Source organism: Lepus europaeus, chromosome 13, assembly GCF_033115175.1.
Source record: "Lepus europaeus isolate LE1 chromosome 13, mLepTim1.pri, whole genome shotgun sequence".
In the NCBI taxonomy this organism is placed as follows: Eukaryota; Metazoa; Chordata; class Mammalia; order Lagomorpha; family Leporidae; genus Lepus; species Lepus europaeus.
Genome location: NC_084839.1, coordinates 87,834,026 through 87,854,241, shown reverse-complemented (window position 1 = coordinate 87,854,241; position 20,216 = coordinate 87,834,026). Strand labels below are relative to the sequence as shown.

Genomic DNA, 20,216 nt, shown 5'->3' with positions numbered 1-20,216 from the left:
AAGCTGAAAAACTGGCGCATGTCAGAACTGATTATTAATTACTGTTATCTTGAAACAAAAGAATGTTGCTGAGACAACAACCCATTCTGATTGATGTCATCTCTTGGCGTTTTCAATCTGTGAGTTACTGGTTTTTGAAAGGAAGCTATTATTTGGGGAACTTGGCAGGCACAAGGCTGTCTGCTTGATCTTTGCCTCCTGAACTCCCTGTAAAAATTATCTTGTCGGATTATTGCAGCAGTAAAGATAACGCAGCTCTTGGTTGGAACCCACTGGTACCACTTACTGGTTGCGACAGCCTGAGAAAGTCCTTTTACATCTGTGAGTTCTTTCCTCATTTGAAAAACGGAGATTCAAGTATGAACGATGCAATGAAAGATTTTAACACCGTGCACAACAAGAGATAGTGTATCCAACGGCAGTTACTAGCGGAAGTCATGGAGACTCCACCTAGGAGCCTACCCAGGTAAGGTTCGGAAGTTAACCTCAGTCTACGAAACGGTGACAAATCAGGACACTGGGGCTCAGGAAGAGGCAGAACAACGTGATGTAGTGGAAAAGTCAGGGCCATCAGCACCCACAAGATGTGCAGGTGGATCCTAGTTATGTTTATTTTTCCCTAGTTGCTAAATTCATCCCTGCTCCCTGAGTCGCGGGTTCCTCTTGGATACGCTGCAGATAACGATGCCCATGGCTAGGGCCGCCGGCGGGGTGACTGGGGGCCTCAGAAGCTATTGTTGGTTTAGGGCCGGAACCCGTCACCCCGAACGCTGCCTGGGCTGGACGGTCGGGCTACGGAACCCGCCGCTCAGGAAGGAGAGGAGCCGGGGGCGGTCCCCGGGCGGTGCGGTTAGGGCGCCGACGCGGAGGCCGCGGTCTCACCAGCGCCTTTGTTGGCAGCCGGAGCGGCCTCTGCACACGCCAGGGAGGATTAAAGCCAGATGTGGTGGCGGGGAGGCTCGGAGTACGCCGAGCGCGCCGAGCCCGGGACCCCCAAACGAGCAAGCGCGCCACACCTCGCCGTGACAGCAAATGAAGGGGGGACGGGGGCTCCCGAGGTTTATATAGGCTGCGCCGCGGCACCCCTAAGTGACAGCCCGGCGGGCCACTGGCGGCAGCGCCGGGCCGCGCGGGGCGCCCAGTGGCTGACCGCGCAGCCGCCGGCGGCCAATGGCTGGCGGGGGTCATGGGCGGGGCGGCCGGCGCTCCCAGCGGCGGGGGGGCGGAGTCGCGCCGGAGGGGGCGGGGCGGCCGGCGGCGGCAGAGGCAGAGGCGGCCACAGCAGCTTCGCCGGCGGCCGCGGCTGAGGAGCCGACGCCAGCGGCAGGTGAGGGGGCTCTGGTACGCGGCGGTGCGCGGCATCCTGGCGATGGGCGCTCAGGGCGGCTGCGCGGAGGGCACGGGGCTGAGGGGCGGTGCCGGCTGCCGGGATCTGCGGCGTCCGGGCTGAGGGAGATCCACCTGCTGGTAACGGAGCCGCCCGCGCCGCGGCCGGGCCGGGTGCTCCGGGCGCGGGGAGCTGCGCTCGCCTGTAGCGCTCGGGGCCGGGTGGGGGCGCCGGCAGGGCCGCGGGGGCGGGGCGCTCTCCTGACGCCGCGGCCGCCCCTCCTCAGCCCCTCAGAGCCGCGCGCTCGCCGGGTGCCGGCCGGACGCCCGGTGCGTGTCTAGCACTCGGCGGTGTGACAGGGCGCGTCGACTCGGAGCGAAAGTGGAGCAAAGTGTGCGGATTCGAGCGAGGTGGGAGGCGGGAGGGAGAGTTGGCGGCGGGACCCGGCGGCCGGAGAGCCCACGTCCGCCGCCCACCGGCGAGCAGGCGCCTCAGCGGGGGTCGGGCCAGGTGGGGCGCGGGCGAGGCGATCGGGGCGCGGAGGCCGGCTGCTGGCGCCCAGAGGCGCGGGGCGCGCGCCGCCGTGGGGGCGGCTCTCCATCCAAAGTGAAGACCCCGGGGGTCCCGGGGGCGGTGGGGGGGAGAGCGCACCCCCAGCTGCAGGCCTCGGCCCCCTCCGTGCTGGGGAGGCTGCGAGCCGGCCCCCCCGGGCTCGGGTCTAGGCGGCTCCGCTAGGTGTGCCAGGTGACGCTGGGGAGGAGGCGTGCTTTTGTGAGCTGGCTGGCGATCGGAGCCCCTGGGCACCACGTCGTGTGTCTCTCGGCGGGAGCCCGTCCCTAGCTTCCCTTGCAGGTTGGACATCGGCACGAGGTGCGCTTGCCGGGGCTTTTGCTGTCAGATGAGCTGTTTGATAAAGGAGGGCTGAGACGTTCGTTTGGCTGGAGAATCCTGCAGGCGCTTTGTGGCTTCTGTTTCTTCTGCATGTTGGGGGGGTGGTGGTGGTGGTGGTGGGGAACATAGTTTTACTCACAGGTTATCGCGACCTGGGTTTCTCGGACCCACAAGTGTAAATCCGAAGACGCGCTAGCTGGGGGAAATTATGTAAGCTGCACGAAAGGCGAATATTATCTTGTTAGAAATGGCAAACAAGTGAATAGTGGCGAATAAAGTGAGCCAGGCTTACGTCATGGCTTGTGGGTGCCTTGGATGGTGCCTTTCCGTCTTCAGGCCCCTCTGTTGTGTCTGGAGGACACTGATTAAGTGTCCAGCCGAGTGTCCTCCTCGGCCACGGAGCCGGGTGATAATTTCAGAGAACATTTTAAGATAAAATAAAGGGTTTGGTCTCAATAATAGAGCGTAAGACTGGTAAAACATTAGGATTGTTAAATGTGTGTTGACAAAACAGACTTTTCACTCTGAGGTCCAGAGTTGCAAGTTCCATTCGTTTTTTGCAGGGATGGAGCCATGGCTAGTTATTGTAGCCTTTTTGTTGTTGTTGTTGTTGTTTGAAGATTCGATTTTGGCAAGTGATCATCTTGGGGATTATGAAGGTGCTGGATTAAAGTGTTTGCAAATGTGGGAAATGATGAAAAATGTGGGTCACCTGGAGCTCACAGGCCAGCGTCTCAGCTGCCTCTCATGATTTCAGAGCATGGAGCTCATTAGTTTTGCTCTTGCCTGGAGAGTTTGATCACTTGTGCTGTATGGTGAAACTCCATTAGTTCGGCAACCCTAATTTCAAATATATGACTACATTATCTTACTGAGGGAAAACTTGTTCATATTTTTTTCTTGCAAAATTTCAGGTCTTATTAGTAGAATTCCCTTATGGTATCTTCTTCAAACCAGAGTTTAATAACTTCCTAGTCCCTTTATTTAGTATTCTCTATGTTTTTCATGTGTTGTGAGTAATGAATCTGTGGTTTATTTTGACTTTGAGTTCATCTTATTTGTCTCCATGTATTTATATGAAATGTTATCATACAGGGTTTATATTTAATCCAGCTGTTTTAAAATAGCCCTTATTTTATGACTTCCTGTTTCTCTGCTTTCCTATTAGTTGTTGAATGTTTATTCTAATAACTTGAATGCTTTTTGGGTCTTTTACTAGAACAAAATCTTTTCTGAAGTAAAATAGGTCCAAGAATATATCAACAGAAAGTTCTAAGCATTTTATATAATGCCACACCAGTATTAAAATTCCACGTTACATAATTCACTGAGTTATCACCTCCGTTTTTATAATGAGAATTTATTGTTGGCTGCTTGTTAATATATTAAGCACTATATGGACTTTAGTTAAAATTATTGGATTTTCTGCCTTGAATATTTAATTCTAAACTGTAGACGTAGGCATGTTTGTTAACTAAAAAAGGTGAATAAATTTAGTCTTAGAAAGCAGTGATAACTTAGAGAATATCTTTGGAAGTTCTTGTGCTTAGGTAGTAGTCTTACTTGTAGTGAGAAGTAGTACCCCCTCTTGTACTGGGGTTCAGTGCCTCTAGAATGTCACATAGAAGTTAACAGGTGTGAATTAGTTGGGAGTGAGGGAAGGCAATCGCCAAAGGCTACAGGAAGTGAGAAATTTGCTTAAAAGTTGTTTAAGCTTTGGTAATCTTTATGAATTTTGCAACTATCCCATAATAAACCCATGTTTGTTATGGAATATAAACAGATTTTTAAATTCATACTGTCTGGTAAGATTGAATACTTTGGGAAGATTCTCCAGGTCACTTCTCTTAATACTGCCATGTGGATAGCTGACCTAATTTGACAAGTGGTAGGTAACAGCTTGGACTTTGTTTTCTGTGGGTTCATTTCTTTGTGTGTAAAATAGGGTTAAAAAATGCTTGCCTTGTAGGGTTTTGCTAAGTTTTAAACCATAGAATGGATTCAGAACATAGGGAATATTCAGTGAGTTATAGTGGCTAGTGGCTATCATCATCGCTGTTATTAATACTGCCTTGCGGTTTTCCTTAGCTAGTGCAGGTTTCCAGTGATGTTCAGTGTTAAGTAGCTGAGATAGTACTTTCTGAATTGCCTGCCAATGGCAGCTCTACTCTTCCACCGAGAGAGGTGTCCCGAGGGATTGTTAGGCATTTTTGAAGGTACATTAACTCATCCCCGGCAGAGTGTCATTTAGAAGATTGCAAAGTACATCTTGTGGTACCCTTGAGGCCACAAGAAATCAATGCTCATCTGAAAGTGCCTGTCATGCCCCCAGGGAATGAGATTGGCTATGCATAGAGTGGACTGAACCAGGGACTGGGTGCATTTTTGTTGATGTTGTTTGATTTTTTTTTTTTAAATATAGTTAACATTTGTTGAAAACCTGTTACGTGTTGGACACTACGCTTACGTTGTAATTCCTTGCCATTTTTTCAACTGGTTTGTTAGATGGGTAATGTTCTCCCAGATTTCCTGAGTTAAAACATTGTAACAGCCCATATGTTTTTTAGGAAGAATTATTTGTTTTTTTGAAAGGCAGAGTTAGAGGTCTTCCATCCTCTGGTTCACTCCCCAAATGGCTACAACAGCCAGAGGTTGGGCAGCTTAACCCACTAGGCCTTGATGCTGGCCCACGGATTGCTATATTTTCTTTTTTTTTTTAAGATTTATTTATTAATTATTTGAAAGGCTGAGTTACAGATAAGCAAAGGCAGGGAGAGAGAGAGAGCGAGGGAGGGAGGGAGGTCTTCTATCTACTGGTTCACTCCCCAAATGGCTGCAAGGGCCGGAGCTGGGCCAACCTGAAGGCAGGAGCTTCTTTCTGGTCTCCTATGTGAGTGCAGGGGCCCGGGCACTTGGGCCATCTGCTGCTGCTTTCCCAGGTCATAGCAGAGAGCTGGATAGGAAGTGGAGCAGCCAGGACCGGCGCCCATATGGGATGCTGGCACTGCAGGTGGTGGCTTTACCCACTAAGCCACAGCGCTGGCCTTTACATTTTCTATATGCAAAAATAGTCCCACTTTGTCAAAGGGATCACATAAATAAGAACAGTGCCTGCTAATAATAATTGATAGAATTAAAGAGAGAATGGTCCAAATGGGAAGTGGGATATACAGCAGACTATAGAATGACAAATGCCCTAAACAGCACTCTGGCCTCAAAATCAGCCCTTAGGGCATCCAGATCTGGCTAAAAAGCCCATGAGAGCATTTGAGGCATGGAAAGCCAAGACACTGCCAAAAAATGACCTAAATGAAAGATCTCTGTGACTGAGATCCCGGTGGAAAGAAGGGGCCAACAAAGAAGGAGGTGCCTTTCTCTGAGGGGAGGAGAGAACTTCCACTTTGATTATGGCCTTGTCTAAATAAGGTTGGGGTTTGTGAACTCAAGAGGCTTCCAAAGCCTTGATAGCTTATGACAAGAGCCTCAGGTGATTACTGACATCATAAATAAGAGTGTCAATTGTTAAATCAACAGCAGGAGTCACTGTGCACTTGCTCCTCATGTCTGACCTCTGTTCTTAATGTGTTGTTCTATGAGAATTAATGGTAAAACTAGTCTTCAAACAGTACTTCATATTTTGTGTGTCTGTGTGGGTGCAAACCGTTGAAATCTTAGTGTAGAGTTGATCTTCTGTATATGAAGACAATTGAAAATCTTAATGAAGAATGGGATGGGAGAGGGAGTAGGACATGGGATGGTTTGCGCATGGGAGAGTAGTTATGGGGGAAGAACCGCTATAATCCAAAAGTTGTACTTTTGAAATTTATATTTATTAAATAAAAGTTTTCTATAAAAAAATAATAGTCCCACTTTATACCCTGAGAGTAAGCAGAGCTGGGATTTGATACCAAGCACTCAACTATTGGATGCAGGCTTCCCAAGTAGCAGCTTAACCCGCTGTGCCACAACATGTACTCCGATTTCTTACATTTTTAAAAAACATTACTTGTTATGCAATGGGAAACTTGGGGAGCATGAAGATTATGTTACTCAGGAGCCATTGTGTGATCATTAGAGTTCTTTCTCATCGTGGAATCTGAGTCCCATAACTTCTCCCTTTAAATAAGTAACCCTAAGTTTTCATGGGTAAGACAAAACCAGGGGGAAGGAATATCGTTTGAAACTTTTTTTCTCTGCAGGATAAAGACCATATAATTCTAGTAGGAGGATACTTCAAAAAGTTCCTGAAAAATGGAATTAAAAAGTAAGTTTAGGGGCTGGCGCTGTGGCATAGCGGGTAAAGCCGCGCCTGTAGTGCCGGCATCTCATATGGGCGCCGGTTCATGTCCTGGCTGCTCCAGTTCTGATCTAGCTCTCTGCTATGGCCTGGGAAAGCAGTAGAAGACGGCTCTAGTCCTTGGGCCCCTGCACCCGCGTGGGAGACCTAGAAGAAGCTCCTGGCTTCGGATCTGTGCAGCACAGGCTATTGTGGCCAGTTGGGGAGTGAACCAGTGGATGGAAGACCTCTCTCTCTGCCTCTCCTTCTCGCTCTATAAAATCTTTCAAATAAAATAAATAAATCTTTAAAAAAAATTTTATTGTGATAAAAAAATTTGAAATCCATGCAGGTTTTCATAATTGTTTTTTCCATGAACTTTTTGAAGACCCATTGTATTTTAAATGAGTAAGTTAGATGTAGGGATGATCTTTATAGGTACAGTTTAGCCCTGCCAAAATCTGTTTATAGTTCTGAATAATGAATGAAGAAACCTTTATTTTGAATTATTGAATAAGTTTGTCTTTCTCCCCTCACTCCCCACAGGAAGAAAGCAAGCCTGAGACAGCAGTGTATAAAGACCGTGACAGTCCTGAGTAGCAGTTGTGAGTGGTATTACTGCTAAATACCTTCTGCGGAGCATCTGAAATAAACTTCTCTATTGATTTTTATTGGCCTAGAGCCAGGAGTACTGAATTCAGTTGATTTTGGGATAAAAGGAAAACAGTCCTTGTTGTCATCATAAACGTATGAACCAGTGTGATGGTGAAATGAGATGAGGCTCCGAAATGGAATTGTAACCACTGCTTTAGCATTTATTACTTCGTTCCTTACCTTATCTTGGTATACTACGTGGCAAAATGGGAAAGGTAAGGAAAATGTCTGAAAATTTGAATGAAGTGTAGTGGGCTTTTTGCTTTGTAAATGGTGCATAGATGCTTAGGTTAAATATCACAGCAACCTGCATGCTGTCTGCCGGCAGTTTCTTTCTGACACAGATATGAAACGGTATTCTTGGACAAAGGAAACAGAATTTCTAATTCCAGTGGTGTTTGTTTTGTTTTCAGTTTCTTATAATTGCAGTTGAAGAAACAAATAGTGATCAGTGGTTTATGTTACACATGACAACAAGTTGAATAACAAAGACTTTATTTTGGCATTTTATTTATCTTTTTTTATTAAAGCATTGTAAATGTTTAATAAAGTTTCTTGTGCTGAATGTTGTCTGAAACACTTAAAAGAGTGCACAGCTTTCGTGAAATTTACATACTAATTATGCTAAAGATTTGGGGCTATGTAGTTAATGATTTAAGCTGCATGTCTTGACAGATTGTTCCTTAGGCAAAAAGAACTTAAGGGTCTGAGAAGAAAATCTGATTAGAATATTAAAAAAGTTTTAAATATATTTAGTCTATTGAACTGTATCTTAAAGGAAAATTGTCAGTTGATTGGAATTATGTTCAGAATAGTGCATTTTCTTTTTTTGGGGGGAAGAGAAAATATTTGGAGTAGATTTCTTATACTTTTCAGTTGTCTCCTTTATTAACTTGAGGAATGTTGGTTGTGAGAGAAAGGCTGGAGGCTTTGAGATGCATATTGAGTTTGTGAGAGTTAAGTTAGAGTAGTCATCATCACCTGTGCTAGTGCTGATGCCGTTTTATTGAAGTCCACTGAAAAGATTGTTTCGTGACCTGATTTTTCTGGGGTGTGTGTGTGTGTGTGTGTGTGAGTGTGTACACACATAACTGCATTTTTAGCTAAAATAAACAGATGTAAATAAAAAGTGTATGTTCTGGGCTTTGAACAAGCATAATTTTACTCTTTCTCTGAGTTGGGCTGTAACTTTGGGGATAACTTTTAGGGGGAAAATGAATGAAAATCTTTCTGAAGACCTTTGAGTACAAGTATATATGTTGTATATTTCATTTTTCATTATACCAAATGAGAAGACTTAATCAGGAAGAACTCTGAATAATTAACTCAGGCAGACTGTTGATTGTCCCACAGTGAACAACAATAAAAAAGACTTTAAAAAAAGTCTATTTGTGGGCCGGCGCCGTGGCTTAACAGGCTAATCCTTCACCTTGTGGCGCCGGCACACCGGGTTCTAGTCCCGGTTGGGGCACCGGATTCTATCCTGGTTGCCCCTCTTCCAGGCCAGCTCTCTGCTATGGCCCGGGAAGGCAGTGGAGGATGGCCCAAGTCCTTGGGCCCTGCACCCGCATGGGAGACCAGGAGAAGCACCTGGCTCCTGGCTTCGGATCAGCGAGATGCGCCGGCCGCAGCGGCCATTGGAGGGTGAACCAATGGCAAAAAGGAAGACCTTTCTCTCTGTCTCTCTCTCTCACTATCCACTCTGCCTGTCAAAAAAAAAAAAAAAAGTCTATTTGTGAAGTAAGAGAATTGACAGTAAGAAAAGTATATAGATGGATTTTTTTTTTCTTAACGGGAGACACTACTGAAGAAACTTGACCCTTCTCACTGTGTCTCAAGAGATTTAAAGTTTGGAATTTTCATTACATTTAGTTCTTTTTTTTAAAAGGGAAGCTTTTTTTAAAAAAAGATTATTTATTTGACAGAGTGGCATTGAGAAAGAGGATGAGATATATGGAGCAAAAGAGAGAAAGAAAGAAAGGTCTTCGATTCACTGGTTCACTTCCCAAATACCTGTAATGGCTGGGGCTGGTCCAGACTGAAGCCAAGAACCCAGAACTTCATCAAGGTCTCCCACGTGGGTGGCAGGTACCCAAGTATTCAGGTCATTTTCTCTTGCCTTCCCAAACACACATTAGCAGGGAGTTGGATTAGAAGCAGTACAGTCAGGCCTTGAATTGGCATTCCGATATGGATGCCAGTGTCACAAGCAGTGACTTAATCCACTGCGCAACAATGCTGGCCCCATTCCATTTTATCTTGTTTCTTATGTAAAGGCTTTAGAGGCATCATATATATCTTAAGCTGTATTTAGATTCAAAATTAATTTAAATGTAAGAACTTTCAGCATATAGTATTCGGTACACACACAGTCTCTTCTCTTTGATCACTGCTCTTTAAACAACCCTGTGATCCCTCTGTGCATTCTCTTCTGCTGTTTTTCTGCCTAGTATTTTGTCCAGACTCTCTCAGGTATCAGCGTAGGACTCCTGTATGGTTATATAAAGTCCCCTGTGTTGAATTGTTATCATTTATGTAACTACTCTAACTGTTGAGCATTTGGACTCTTTCTAGATAGTTCTGGCAGTCAGCCTGGATTTTGCAGGGCAGCCTGATTCAGATTTTTAGTTCTGATATAGTTATAAGCCATGTGCTCTGATTTTCATTAATTAATTGATTAATTATTTGAAAGTCAGTATTAGAGAGAGGGAGGGGAGAGACAAAAAAATCTTCCATCTGTTGGTTCACTCTCCAGATGGCTGCAACAGCTGTGTCTAGGCCAGGCCAAAGATAGGAGCCAGGAACTTTTTCCAGATCTCCCCTATGGGTAGGGGGGCCCAAGCACTTGGGCCATCTTCTGCTGCTTTTCCCAGGCAATTAGCAGGGAACTGGATCAGAAGTAAGGTAGCCTCGGCCTATGCTGTGGTGTAGTGGGTAAAGCCACCACCTGCAGTGCAGGCGTTCCCATATGGGCACCAGTTCAAGTCCCAGCTGCTACACTTCCAATCCAATTGGAATCTTCCAATACAATTCCAATCTCTGCTATGGCCTGGGAAAGCAGTAGAAGATGGCCCAAGTCCTTGGGCCTCTGTACCCATGTGGGAGACCCAGAAGAAGCTCCTAGCTTCAAATCGGTGTAGCTCCGGCCACTGAGGCCATTTGGGGAGTGACCCAGCGGATAGAAGACTTCTCTGTCTCTTTGCCTCTGCTTCTCTGTAACTGTGCCTTTCAAATAAATAAATAAAGCTTTTTTTTTTTTTTAAAAAGGAGTAGCCAGGACTCAAACTGGCACCCATGTAGGTGGCAGTTTTACCCTCTATGCCACAATGCTGGTCCCCTCTAATTTTTATTTTAAAAATGTGGCTTCTGTAACCTTTAACATTGCCAGACTAAGTTTATTTTTAATTAAGTTTTTTGGTAATTGCATGTACCTATTTTGTGCCTAGCACTGTATTGCATGCTGTGAATATGAAAAGAAATAAGAAACTTCTTGCCTTTGAGCAGTTCAGGGACTGATGGGGAAAGATGCATGTAAAAAAGTATGCCTTTAGATAGAATGAGATACAATAACACAATGCTTGTTCAGTTATAAGCATACTGCATGTATTATTCCTTATAACATTCCTGAGAATATTATTGTCTCCTTTCTCTAGGTGGAATAACCAGGCAGGGTGGTTGAAAAACTTATTAAAGTCACAGATTAAGTATTAGAGTTGAAGTTTGGATTTAGACAGGCTGATTCTAACGCTTACTCTTGGCTGTTGATCTACTGCCCAAGAAAGTAGAGACAGAGGCTGCTGATTCTTCAGACACTCACAGAGGAGGTAGAATGTAAGGGATGAATTTGAAAGTAATGCAGAATAGGGAATAATGGGCACATTAGGAGCTGCATGTGCTGTTACAAGTTCTGAAAGAGATCAGAGATTTAGGCTTTGAAAGTGTGAGATGCTTGTTATAACTGGTACAGGGGATTCCTAGACTTTTTTTTTTAAGATTGATTTATTTGAAAGTCAGTTACAGAGAGGGAGAGACAGAAAGATCTTTCATCCTCTGGTTCACGTCTCAGATGGCTGCAAGGGACAATACTGGGCCAAGCTGAAGCTAGGAGCTTCATCCAGGTCTCCCTTGTGGGTGGCAGGAGCCCAAACGCTTGGGCCATCATTTGCTTTTCCCAGGCCATTAGCATGGAGCTGGATCAGAAGCAGAGCAGCTGGGACCTGAACTGGCATCTGTTTGGGATGGTGGCATCTCAGGCAATGGCTTTACCCATTATGCCACAACTCCTGCCCTGAATAAGTGGTTTCTGATGTCAGTGGTTGGTGTTTGTCTTTGGAGGGTTCCTTCTGGCTTCTACTTTTCCCGGTTCTTTCCTGCAAACTAGCCCACATGATCCATGCTTCCTTTCATGACAACCTCCATGGTTTTGGAGAGGACTCCAAGACCTAAGTTTCTTGTGCTCAGTTGCAAATGAAGTCAGTTCCTTTGGGAAGAGAGTAGGATCTGTTTTATGTCTCCAGGCAAAATTCTTGAGCCAGGGCTCTGAAGTGGGAATGAGAACATAACAGGGTTCTCTCTGAATAATGTCCCTCCTCTTTCTGGGAGCTGAGCACTAGATCAGAGGGCAGGAATTCAACATTCTCTTGATTCTACTGCTGTGGAGCCACTACCACACAAGTTCTGGAAAGGGCTTTAGGGCTCTGATACTCTCAGCACACTGCAGCCACTGTTCTGTCTGTGTGGGTTGGTTGGGATAAAGGAGTCCCCACCTCTTAAGAGTACTTGTCTGGAATTTAGCACCAGGGACTAGGGACAGAATGGGAAAAGCTGAAGTCCTGCTTCTCTCAGGTTAAATCTCCATGTTGTAGCTGGGAGGCAAGACAGTCCTGTGTTTTTCATTACAGCAATTTGGAGTGAAGTCTCTACCCCGCTGCTTTGGGTGGAGCATGGAAGGGAGTTCTCTTAGTTCATATACTGTACTCTCACCTTTCTTAATTTTCATGGGTAGATGTTTCTTCACTTGATCTGATGATGGTTTTCAAATGCTTTGAGTGATTCTTTAAAAAATAATTTTTGCAAGTTTCACTGGATAGTGGACCAGCAGAGCACGTGTTGTCATGGTGGAAGTTGAGCTCCAAAATATATTCTAAAAAATATTTTATTTATTTGAAAGGCAAAAAGGACAGAGAGAGAGAGAGGCCATCTATCTACATTTTCACTCACCAAATGTTCACAACAGCTAGGACTAGGCCAAGCTGAAGCTAGGAACTCCATCTGGATCTCCCACATGGGTGGCAGGAACCCAGGGCCATCATCTGCTGCCTCCCAGAGTCTGCATTAGCAGGAAGCTGGATTTAGGAGCTGAAGCCGTATGGGCATTTCTACTACTTTTTTTTTTTTTTTTTTTACAGCTACATAATACTCCATTTTGTCAATGTACAATAATTTATTCAACCACTCTTCTCTCTAGGGGCATTTTAGATTTTAATTCATATATCCACTCATTCAACATTTAAAAAATTTCCTGTTTTTTTTTTTCTCTAAGCATTGTGCTGGGCCTTGGATAATGAAAATCTAGTTTTTAAAAAATTTGATTTTAGCCTTAATTTCTTATTCAAACTGTGGGAAATCAAGAACTTAATTTTTGGAAGAAAATTGTTACTACTACTTATATTATAAACATGAATGACTGGAGATAGAGTTGATTTGATTAACATTTAAATTTAAATAACTTATTCAGGAAAAGTAGGTTCTATCATTTTCTGCTAAAGTATATTTTGTTTGCCTATTAAACTTGCTATTTGGTTTTCTTTTTTTTTTTTTTAGTGGGAGGTAAAATAGCAAGGTTTATTAAGAAGGAACATCTGTAAGGACGGATGGGCACCTCTCCAGACAGGACCTGAGAGAGAGTGCCCAGTCCCTCAGACTGGGGGGGGGGGGGGGGGGCTGCATGGGTGAGTGGAGAGTACACCTGGCCAGGCCAGCTATTTGGTTTTCAAGATAAAAGACCAATTTTTCAGCCACTCTATTCTTTACCTTTCCAACAGGACGCTAGAAGGTAACTTGAAATACATTGCAGTCAGTATTTTTTTTTCCAATTTATTTTTCCAGTTTAAAAATAGTAAATGTTCATTTGTTGGATTTTTTTTCCCATCCATGGTTGAGATATGATGTGATTTCCTAGCAAGGAGGATGGAGAGTTGGCATGTGACTCCGTCTCACTTCTGCAGGTTTAGATGTTTATTGTCTCCAGAGCTGTTTCTTTTCTTGAAATGTTCTAATTCAAGTATCACATACACATAAGAAGCACATAGATTATGCGGTATAGCTATGCACTTTCACAAAGTAGGCACATCTGTGTAACAAAGCCCAGAAAGTAGAACATTTCAGCACTGCTTGTCTTGTGGTGTAGATTGGTATACAATTCATTGAACATTTTATCTAGGAGTTTCTAGGTCAGCCACTTTTTTTTTTTTTTTGAAAGGTAGAGAGACACAGAGATCTTCCATAGACTGGTTTACACCAAATGCCCACAATAGCTATAGCCTGGGACTCAGTCCAGTCTCACACGTGGGTGGCAGGGACCCAAGTACTTGAGCCAACACTTGATGCCTCCCAGAGTGTGTGTTAGAGAAAGCTGGATCAGAAGCACAGGAGCCAGGTCTTAAATCAGGCACTTGTGTGGAATGCAGGCTTCCCAAGTGGTGACTTAGCCATTGAATAAAATGCCTACCACAGCAGCTTCCTTTCTTTCTTATAGTACATCTCTGGAGGAACCTGATCTTGGATTCCATTTCTTTATTGCAGTTTGTGTTTAGCCTTCCTGCTTGCATATTCCCTTACATTTATAGAATGCTGCCTCCCCTTGTGCTAAGTGATGGGAGCTGAAGATGATGAAGATACAAAACTTGTCCTTTGAAGTTATTCTGCAAGGTCAAGGCAGTGTAACACTGTCTCATTCACTGTCTCTTTAAATAAATTACCCAGCCTCAAGTCTGTGTTCTCATTGAGGAATTGGAAACTTCTGGTTTTTTTTTTTTTTTTTTTTTTTTTTTTTTTTTTTGACAGGCAGAGTGGATAGTGAGAGAGAGAGACAGAGAGAAAGGTCTTCCTTTTTGCCTTTGGTTCACCCTCCAATGGCCGCTGCAGTCGGCGCACTGCGCTGATCCGATGGCAGGAGCCAGGTGCTTCTCCTGGTCTCCCTTGCGGGTGCAGGGCCCAAGGACTTGGGCCATCCTCCACTGCCTTCCCAGGCCATAGCAAAGAGCTGGCCTGGAAGAGGGGCAACCGGGATAGAATCCGGCGCCCCAACCGGGACTAGAACCCGGTGTGCTGGCGCCGCAAGGTGGAGGATTAGCCTGTTAAGCCACGGCGCCGGCCAAGGAAACTTCTGTTTGATCACAATAAAGGTTATGAAAAATCTAAAGGACTGGGGAGGAGTTTATTCATCTTTTATTACTTTATTGTATATTTTACTCTTTTTTTCCATGTTATTTGAAAGATAGGGACAGATCTTACATTTGCTGGTTCACTGCCCAAATACCTGTAACAGCTATGCCTGGGCTGAGCCAAAACCAAGCAAGGAACTCTGAGTCTCCTTTGTGGGTAGCATGGACCTAAGTACTTGAGCCATCGTGTACTGTCTCCCAGGTGTATTAGCAGGACGCTTTATAGGAAGCGGAGTACTAGGTACTCCTGTATGAGATGCAGGCATCTGAAGTGGAGAATTAAGCCACTGAGCCAAATGCCTGCCCCTTAAATTTTACTTCTTTAAATATGCTGTATTTATAGACATTTATAGTAAATTTATTTTGGTCGATGTTAGTGTAATTATGTATATGTATGAACATGTCTTTTTTTCTCTTAAAATTTACTTAAAAGTACAACTGGTTCTTTTGAATTTCAGACATGTCAATCAGTAGACAAAACAAGTACAGGCCGGCGCTGTGGCTCAATAGGCTAATCCTCCGCCTTGCGGCGCCAGCACACCGGGTTCTAGTCCCAGTCGGGGCGCTGGATTCTGTCCCGGTTGCCCCTCTTCCAGGCCAGCTCTCTGCTGTGGCCAGGGAGTTCAGTGGAGGATGGCCCAAAGTCCTTGGGCCCTGCACCCGCATGGGAGACCAGGAGAAGCACCTGGCTCCTGCCTTCGGATCAGCGCAGTGTGCCGGCCGAGGCAGCCATTGGAGGGTGAACCAATGGCAAAGGAAGACCTTTCTCTCTGTCTCTCTCTCTCTCACTGTCCTCTGCCTGTCAAACAAACAAACAAACAAAAAACAAAACAAAAACAAGTACAAATATTGCAAAGCTTACTATGTATTTATATTTAAACTTATTCTAAGCTATCAATACTATGGACTGTTTTATTTCTGTTTTTCCTCGTGATTATAATTCTTACTAATTTTTAAAAGATTTTATTTACTTATTTGAGAGGTAGATTTACACACAGAGGGAGGGAGAGACAGAAGAGAAATGTCTTTCATCACCCCCCAAATGGCCGCAATGGCTAGAGCTGGGCCAGTACAAAGCGAAGAGCCAGTAGCTTCTTCTGGGTCTCCCATGCAGGTGCAGGCCCAAGCACTTAGGCCATCTTCTGCTGCTTTCCCAGGCCATAGAAGAGAGCTGGATTGGAAGAGGTGCAGCTAGGACATGAATTGGCGCCCATATGGGATACTGGTGCTATAGGCGGAGGCCTAGCCTACTATGCCACAGCACCAGCCCAAGTAATTCTTATTTTTATACCTTCCTGGGATTTGAGAAATTTTACTCGAGCAGGGAGGAAAAAAAGTGATTGTCTTCTGAAACCAGTAATGTCAAAAAGAATCAGTTATTGATTGAGAGTGTGCTAAGTATGGTAGGGACTTTGCCTGTCCCAAAGTATTCTGACCTGGGCTACTTGTTATCTGTTTGGGTTCTTTTTTGCAGTTAAACTTGTTAGATTAATTAGGCCTTTTGAGCTTATATTAGTCTTAGAGATTTTAGTTGTTTTCCTTTTGGAATAGGATTTTTTATTGTTCTCTTATTATTAACCTAAACTGGTAGATATACTGCTAACTTAAGCACACTCAGAATCTTACGATTAAAAGTCCATCTCCGAGGGGCCAGTGCTGTGGCACAGTGGGTTAAAGTACCAGCCTGCAGTTCCAGCATCCCACATGGGTGCTGATTTGAGTCCGAGCTGCTCCTCTTCTAATCCGGTTCTCTGCTAAGGCCTGGGAAAGCAGTAGAAGACGGCCCAAGTCTTTGGGCCCTTACACTTGTGTGGGAGATTTGGAAGAAGCTCCAGGCTCCAGGCTCCAGGCTCCAGGCTTTCAATCAGCTCAGCTCTGGCTGTTGCAGTCAATGGGGAAGTCAATGGGGAAGACCTCCCTCTCTCTATAACTCTGTCTTTCAAATAAATAAAATCTTTTTTTTTTTTTCTTAAAAAGTCCACCTTTGAGTTTTCTTCTGAGAGGGATGGTCTAGGAGCTCGAGCTTTTATAACACATTATTGGCTGGCACCACAGCTCACTTGGCTAATCCTCTGCCTGCGGTGCCAGCACCCCAGGTTCTAGTCCCAGTTGGGGTGCCGGATTCTGTCCTGGTTGCTCCTCTTCCAGTCCAGCTCTCTGCTGTGGCCCAGGAGTGCAGTGGAGGATGGCCCAAGTGCTTGGGCCCTGTACCTGCATGGGAGACCAGGAGGGGGCACCTGGCTCCTGGCTTCGGATCGGTGCAGTACGCCGGCTGTAGCGGTGATTTGGGGGGTGAACCAATGGCAAAAGGAAGACCTTTCTCTCTCTCTCTCTCTCTCTGCCTGTCAAAAAAAAAAAAAACCCATTATTGAATATTCTTTTTTACCCAATTTATGTATATGATCACTGTGCTGATCTCCACCCCTCCCCCTGATACAACACTTTTTACTTTGTTCCAAAACTGTGGGCTTGCACAGAATTTCCTCTTTGTCTGATTTCTTGTTTTCCATAGGTAGATACAAGGTTTTTTTTGTTTTTGTTTTTTTTTTTTTTTTTAAGGGTAATTTTTTTTAACCCAGATTTCACAAATGTATGGTGCAAGATTGGTCCCACATCTTTGTCTAGGGTAATAACTGCTTTTTACTGCTTGCTGCCTGCCTGTGAAAATTTGATTGAGATAAATGCTACAAAACTAGTCATATCCATATATGATGTTCTTACTACTTTAACCAGTGCCTAATAGCCACTCACTTACTGGCTCTCCAGGATAGTATAGGTGGCCTGGGCTGCAGACACCTTCATGCCCTGCATCACTTGGCTGTAAGCGCCATTGCTGGCCCCTGTTGTGGAATTCAAGAAGAGTTCTATGTCTCTGTGATGCATATTTGGTCCTGTCTTTCAATATAGTGACCACAGCTTCTTCCGTGGGTGGCAAACTCCACATCAGCTTTGCCCATCACTTTTTCCTTCTGGGCCAATCTCCATATGGACTTTCACTAGGTTAAGTGGAGAGAAATTGGAGATGTTGTTCTTGGTCACTTTGTGTGGTGGCCCTTTCCTGTGGACACAGTGGCAGTGGTGCTCTGCACTGTGAACTCGCCGTCTCCGTATCTAGTCCTACATTCCTGAGAGGCAGTAGCTGAGGTCTCTTCCGAACAGATCACTGGTGAAGCTGTAGCCATCGCTGAGACCATTGTACTCCTCATAGCCCCCATAGCTGGCACCGTAGGCATCAGGCCTCATTCTCTCTAGGCCTGCCTGTTTCACAATGCCAATATATCTTTGGCCTGTGCCAGGCAGGTTGTAGGGCCTGGGCCACTGAACAGACATGAACTTCAGTGGAGGATCTGAATATGACCTCACTTCCTGACTTCAGTATATCTATGTCCTATTCTCTCCTTGTGCTTCCCTAGTGCCTTCTCTGCTAGCCCCCGAGAGGCAAACTGCATGAAGGGCTCCCCTGTAATTTTGCCCTCGGGGTCCACAGGTGATCCCTTTTGGCACAATTTCCAACCCTGAGAAAACAAGTTTCTTTGTGCATCCAAAGGAGAGTCCTTGAAGCTGCACGCAACTATCAGTAGCAGTGTTAGTGTTGTTTGGACTGCTGTGCTTTAACACCCAATCCATCTTGGTTCTGTGAGACTTAAACATCTCAGTGTACCCATGCTTTCCCTGTATTTCTCAGGACCGTGTTTACATCGTCTTCTGATTCAAGTTCAACAAATGCCTCTCCACTCTTCCTGAATTCTCTAGTGCAGGTAAAATGGAGGTGTTCGGCCCCATCATGAATGGTGCAGTCAGACAGGAAGTTCTGCATGTCCTCAGTAGAGCAGGACCAGGACAGGCTATGGAGCTTGACCACCTCCCTCATGGACACATGACAGGGTAGATATCAGAAAACTTGGGTTCACCTTTTTATGGCTTGAGTTCGATCAAGGATACCTTCAATGAGAGACATCTCTGGTAGATAACAAACTGTCCACTGAGGAGAGTAGGACTGGTTTCTGTTTTCATCCAGCAAGAGTGCTTATATCCAGCGAACCCCAAATTCCACCCAAAGCTTAGAAATACAAGAGGGTGCCAGGGAAACTCCAGGTGCATCCTTTTGTTCTTAACCTCTAGGAGCCAGAGAGCAAGTAGAGATGGCGCTGAGGGCACACCTGCCACCACAAGGAGCAGGTGCAAGTATTTAATCTATACTTGATAAGCAGACATATTGGAGGAAAGACATTCTCAAGTATGTTAACAGAGTTCTACTTATTTAAATTAACCACAATTAAGCATATTCTATTTCTTATTTTTGCACTTCAACTTTTTTTGGATAATTTTTCTCTTAGTACTATTTATAAAATAAAAATATACCCACTAAATATTTAGTGTCTTTTTGTTTTTGACAGGCAGAGTTAGAGTGAAAGGTCTTCCTTCTGTTTGTTCACCCCCCAAATGGCCGCTACGGCCGGCATGCTGCTCCTATCCAAAGCCAGGAGTCAGGTACTTCCTCCTGGTCTCCCATGCAGGTGCAGAGCCCAAGCACTTGGCCATCCTCCACTGCCTTCCTGGGCCACAGCAGAGAGCTGGACTGGAAGAGGAGCAACCGGGACTAGAACCTGGAGTGCCGATGCCGCAGGCAGGGGATTAGCCTAGTGAGCCGCGGTGCTGGCTAAAGTTGTCTTCTTTTAATGAAGCTTTGTAATAATTTTGCTCCTGGGGGCCCTGTTAGTTTGTTTTCACTGTTTAGCACTTTTTCGGACATCATTGAAAACATGCCTGCTTGCTTATCATATTTGTGTGCTTCCAGACCCATCCTGATTTTTGTTTTCCTGCTGGACTTTATGTCATTAGCTATGGCTTACATGCCGTCATTTCTTTGAGTAGGAATTACATTAGACCAAATTTGTGTGCCCCTGAGACCCAGTGATAGAAAAAGTGTACTGCTGTTCTTAGGAAATGGTCTTTGGTTGTTTTTTTTCTAATTGATCATGTTGCTCTACCATGCTTTCCATAGGTGATTTCATGATCTATATGTCCTTGTTCTATACTGATGAGCTTGTGCTCACCAAACAGTGACTGGATTTTATGGGGAATCCTGGCAGCTTCACATGTGTTCTCTAAAGAAGAATGTGAAAAGTTGAGTGGGATAGGAAAAGAGTTTGCCAACTAGTGTCTCTGTTTCTTCACACAGTGGCAAACGGCCAGTTGTTACTTGAGTTTACCTTTGTTATTCCTGGCAGGCTTCTGTGGAGAGATGCTTCTGTTGAGAGCCTAGTTACTATTTCAAAGTACCAAATTTTTTTTTCTCAAAAAATTTATTCACAAATCCCATGTGTGAATTATGAAAAAAGTAAATAAATTTTCTAGGAAATACAGTAGTCTTAAGCAAAATGTCTAGTTTGCTACCATGTTTGATGTAAACTACCTACTTTAAGATTATCTCAATTTTTTTTTTTTTGCAGTTCTTCAAGAGTCCTCCAAATCTTTTTCTGTTTGTGTTTTCCCCTTTAATCAGTAATAAAGTCCCATTTGCACATTGGTTTGCAGAGAAATGATAGGGCTGGTTGTTGTTGTATGCTGCTGCCATTACTGCCATTTCAGGAAAAATAAGCCTATAGTCTCAGGACTGACA

At 44.7% G+C, this 20,216-nt stretch overlaps 1 protein-coding gene and 1 pseudogene across 4 annotated transcripts in view; one reads left to right on the top strand and one right to left on the bottom strand.

The window, feature by feature from the left end:
• The first annotated feature begins 1,250 nt into the window (after positions 1-1,250).
• MGAT4A (alpha-1,3-mannosyl-glycoprotein 4-beta-N-acetylglucosaminyltransferase A) overlaps positions 1,251-20,216 on the top strand; it is a 123,506-nt gene continuing 104,540 nt past the window's right edge. For 2 of the 4 annotated variants that reach the window (XM_062208766.1, XM_062208769.1), the window contains exons 1-2: positions 1,251-1,327; positions 7,041-7,363. In XM_062208766.1, the coding sequence (XP_062064750.1) occupies positions 7,270-7,363 (94 nt within the window). In that variant the 5' untranslated portion in view covers positions 1,251-1,327; positions 7,041-7,269. Of the gene's footprint in view, positions 1,328-1,676; positions 1,738-4,085; positions 4,107-7,040; positions 7,364-20,216 lie in introns of those variants that run through there. The other 2 variants (XM_062208767.1, XM_062208768.1) reach the window with 2 other exon arrangements.
• LOC133772972 (heterogeneous nuclear ribonucleoprotein F-like) lies at positions 17,345-18,464 on the bottom strand (annotated as a pseudogene).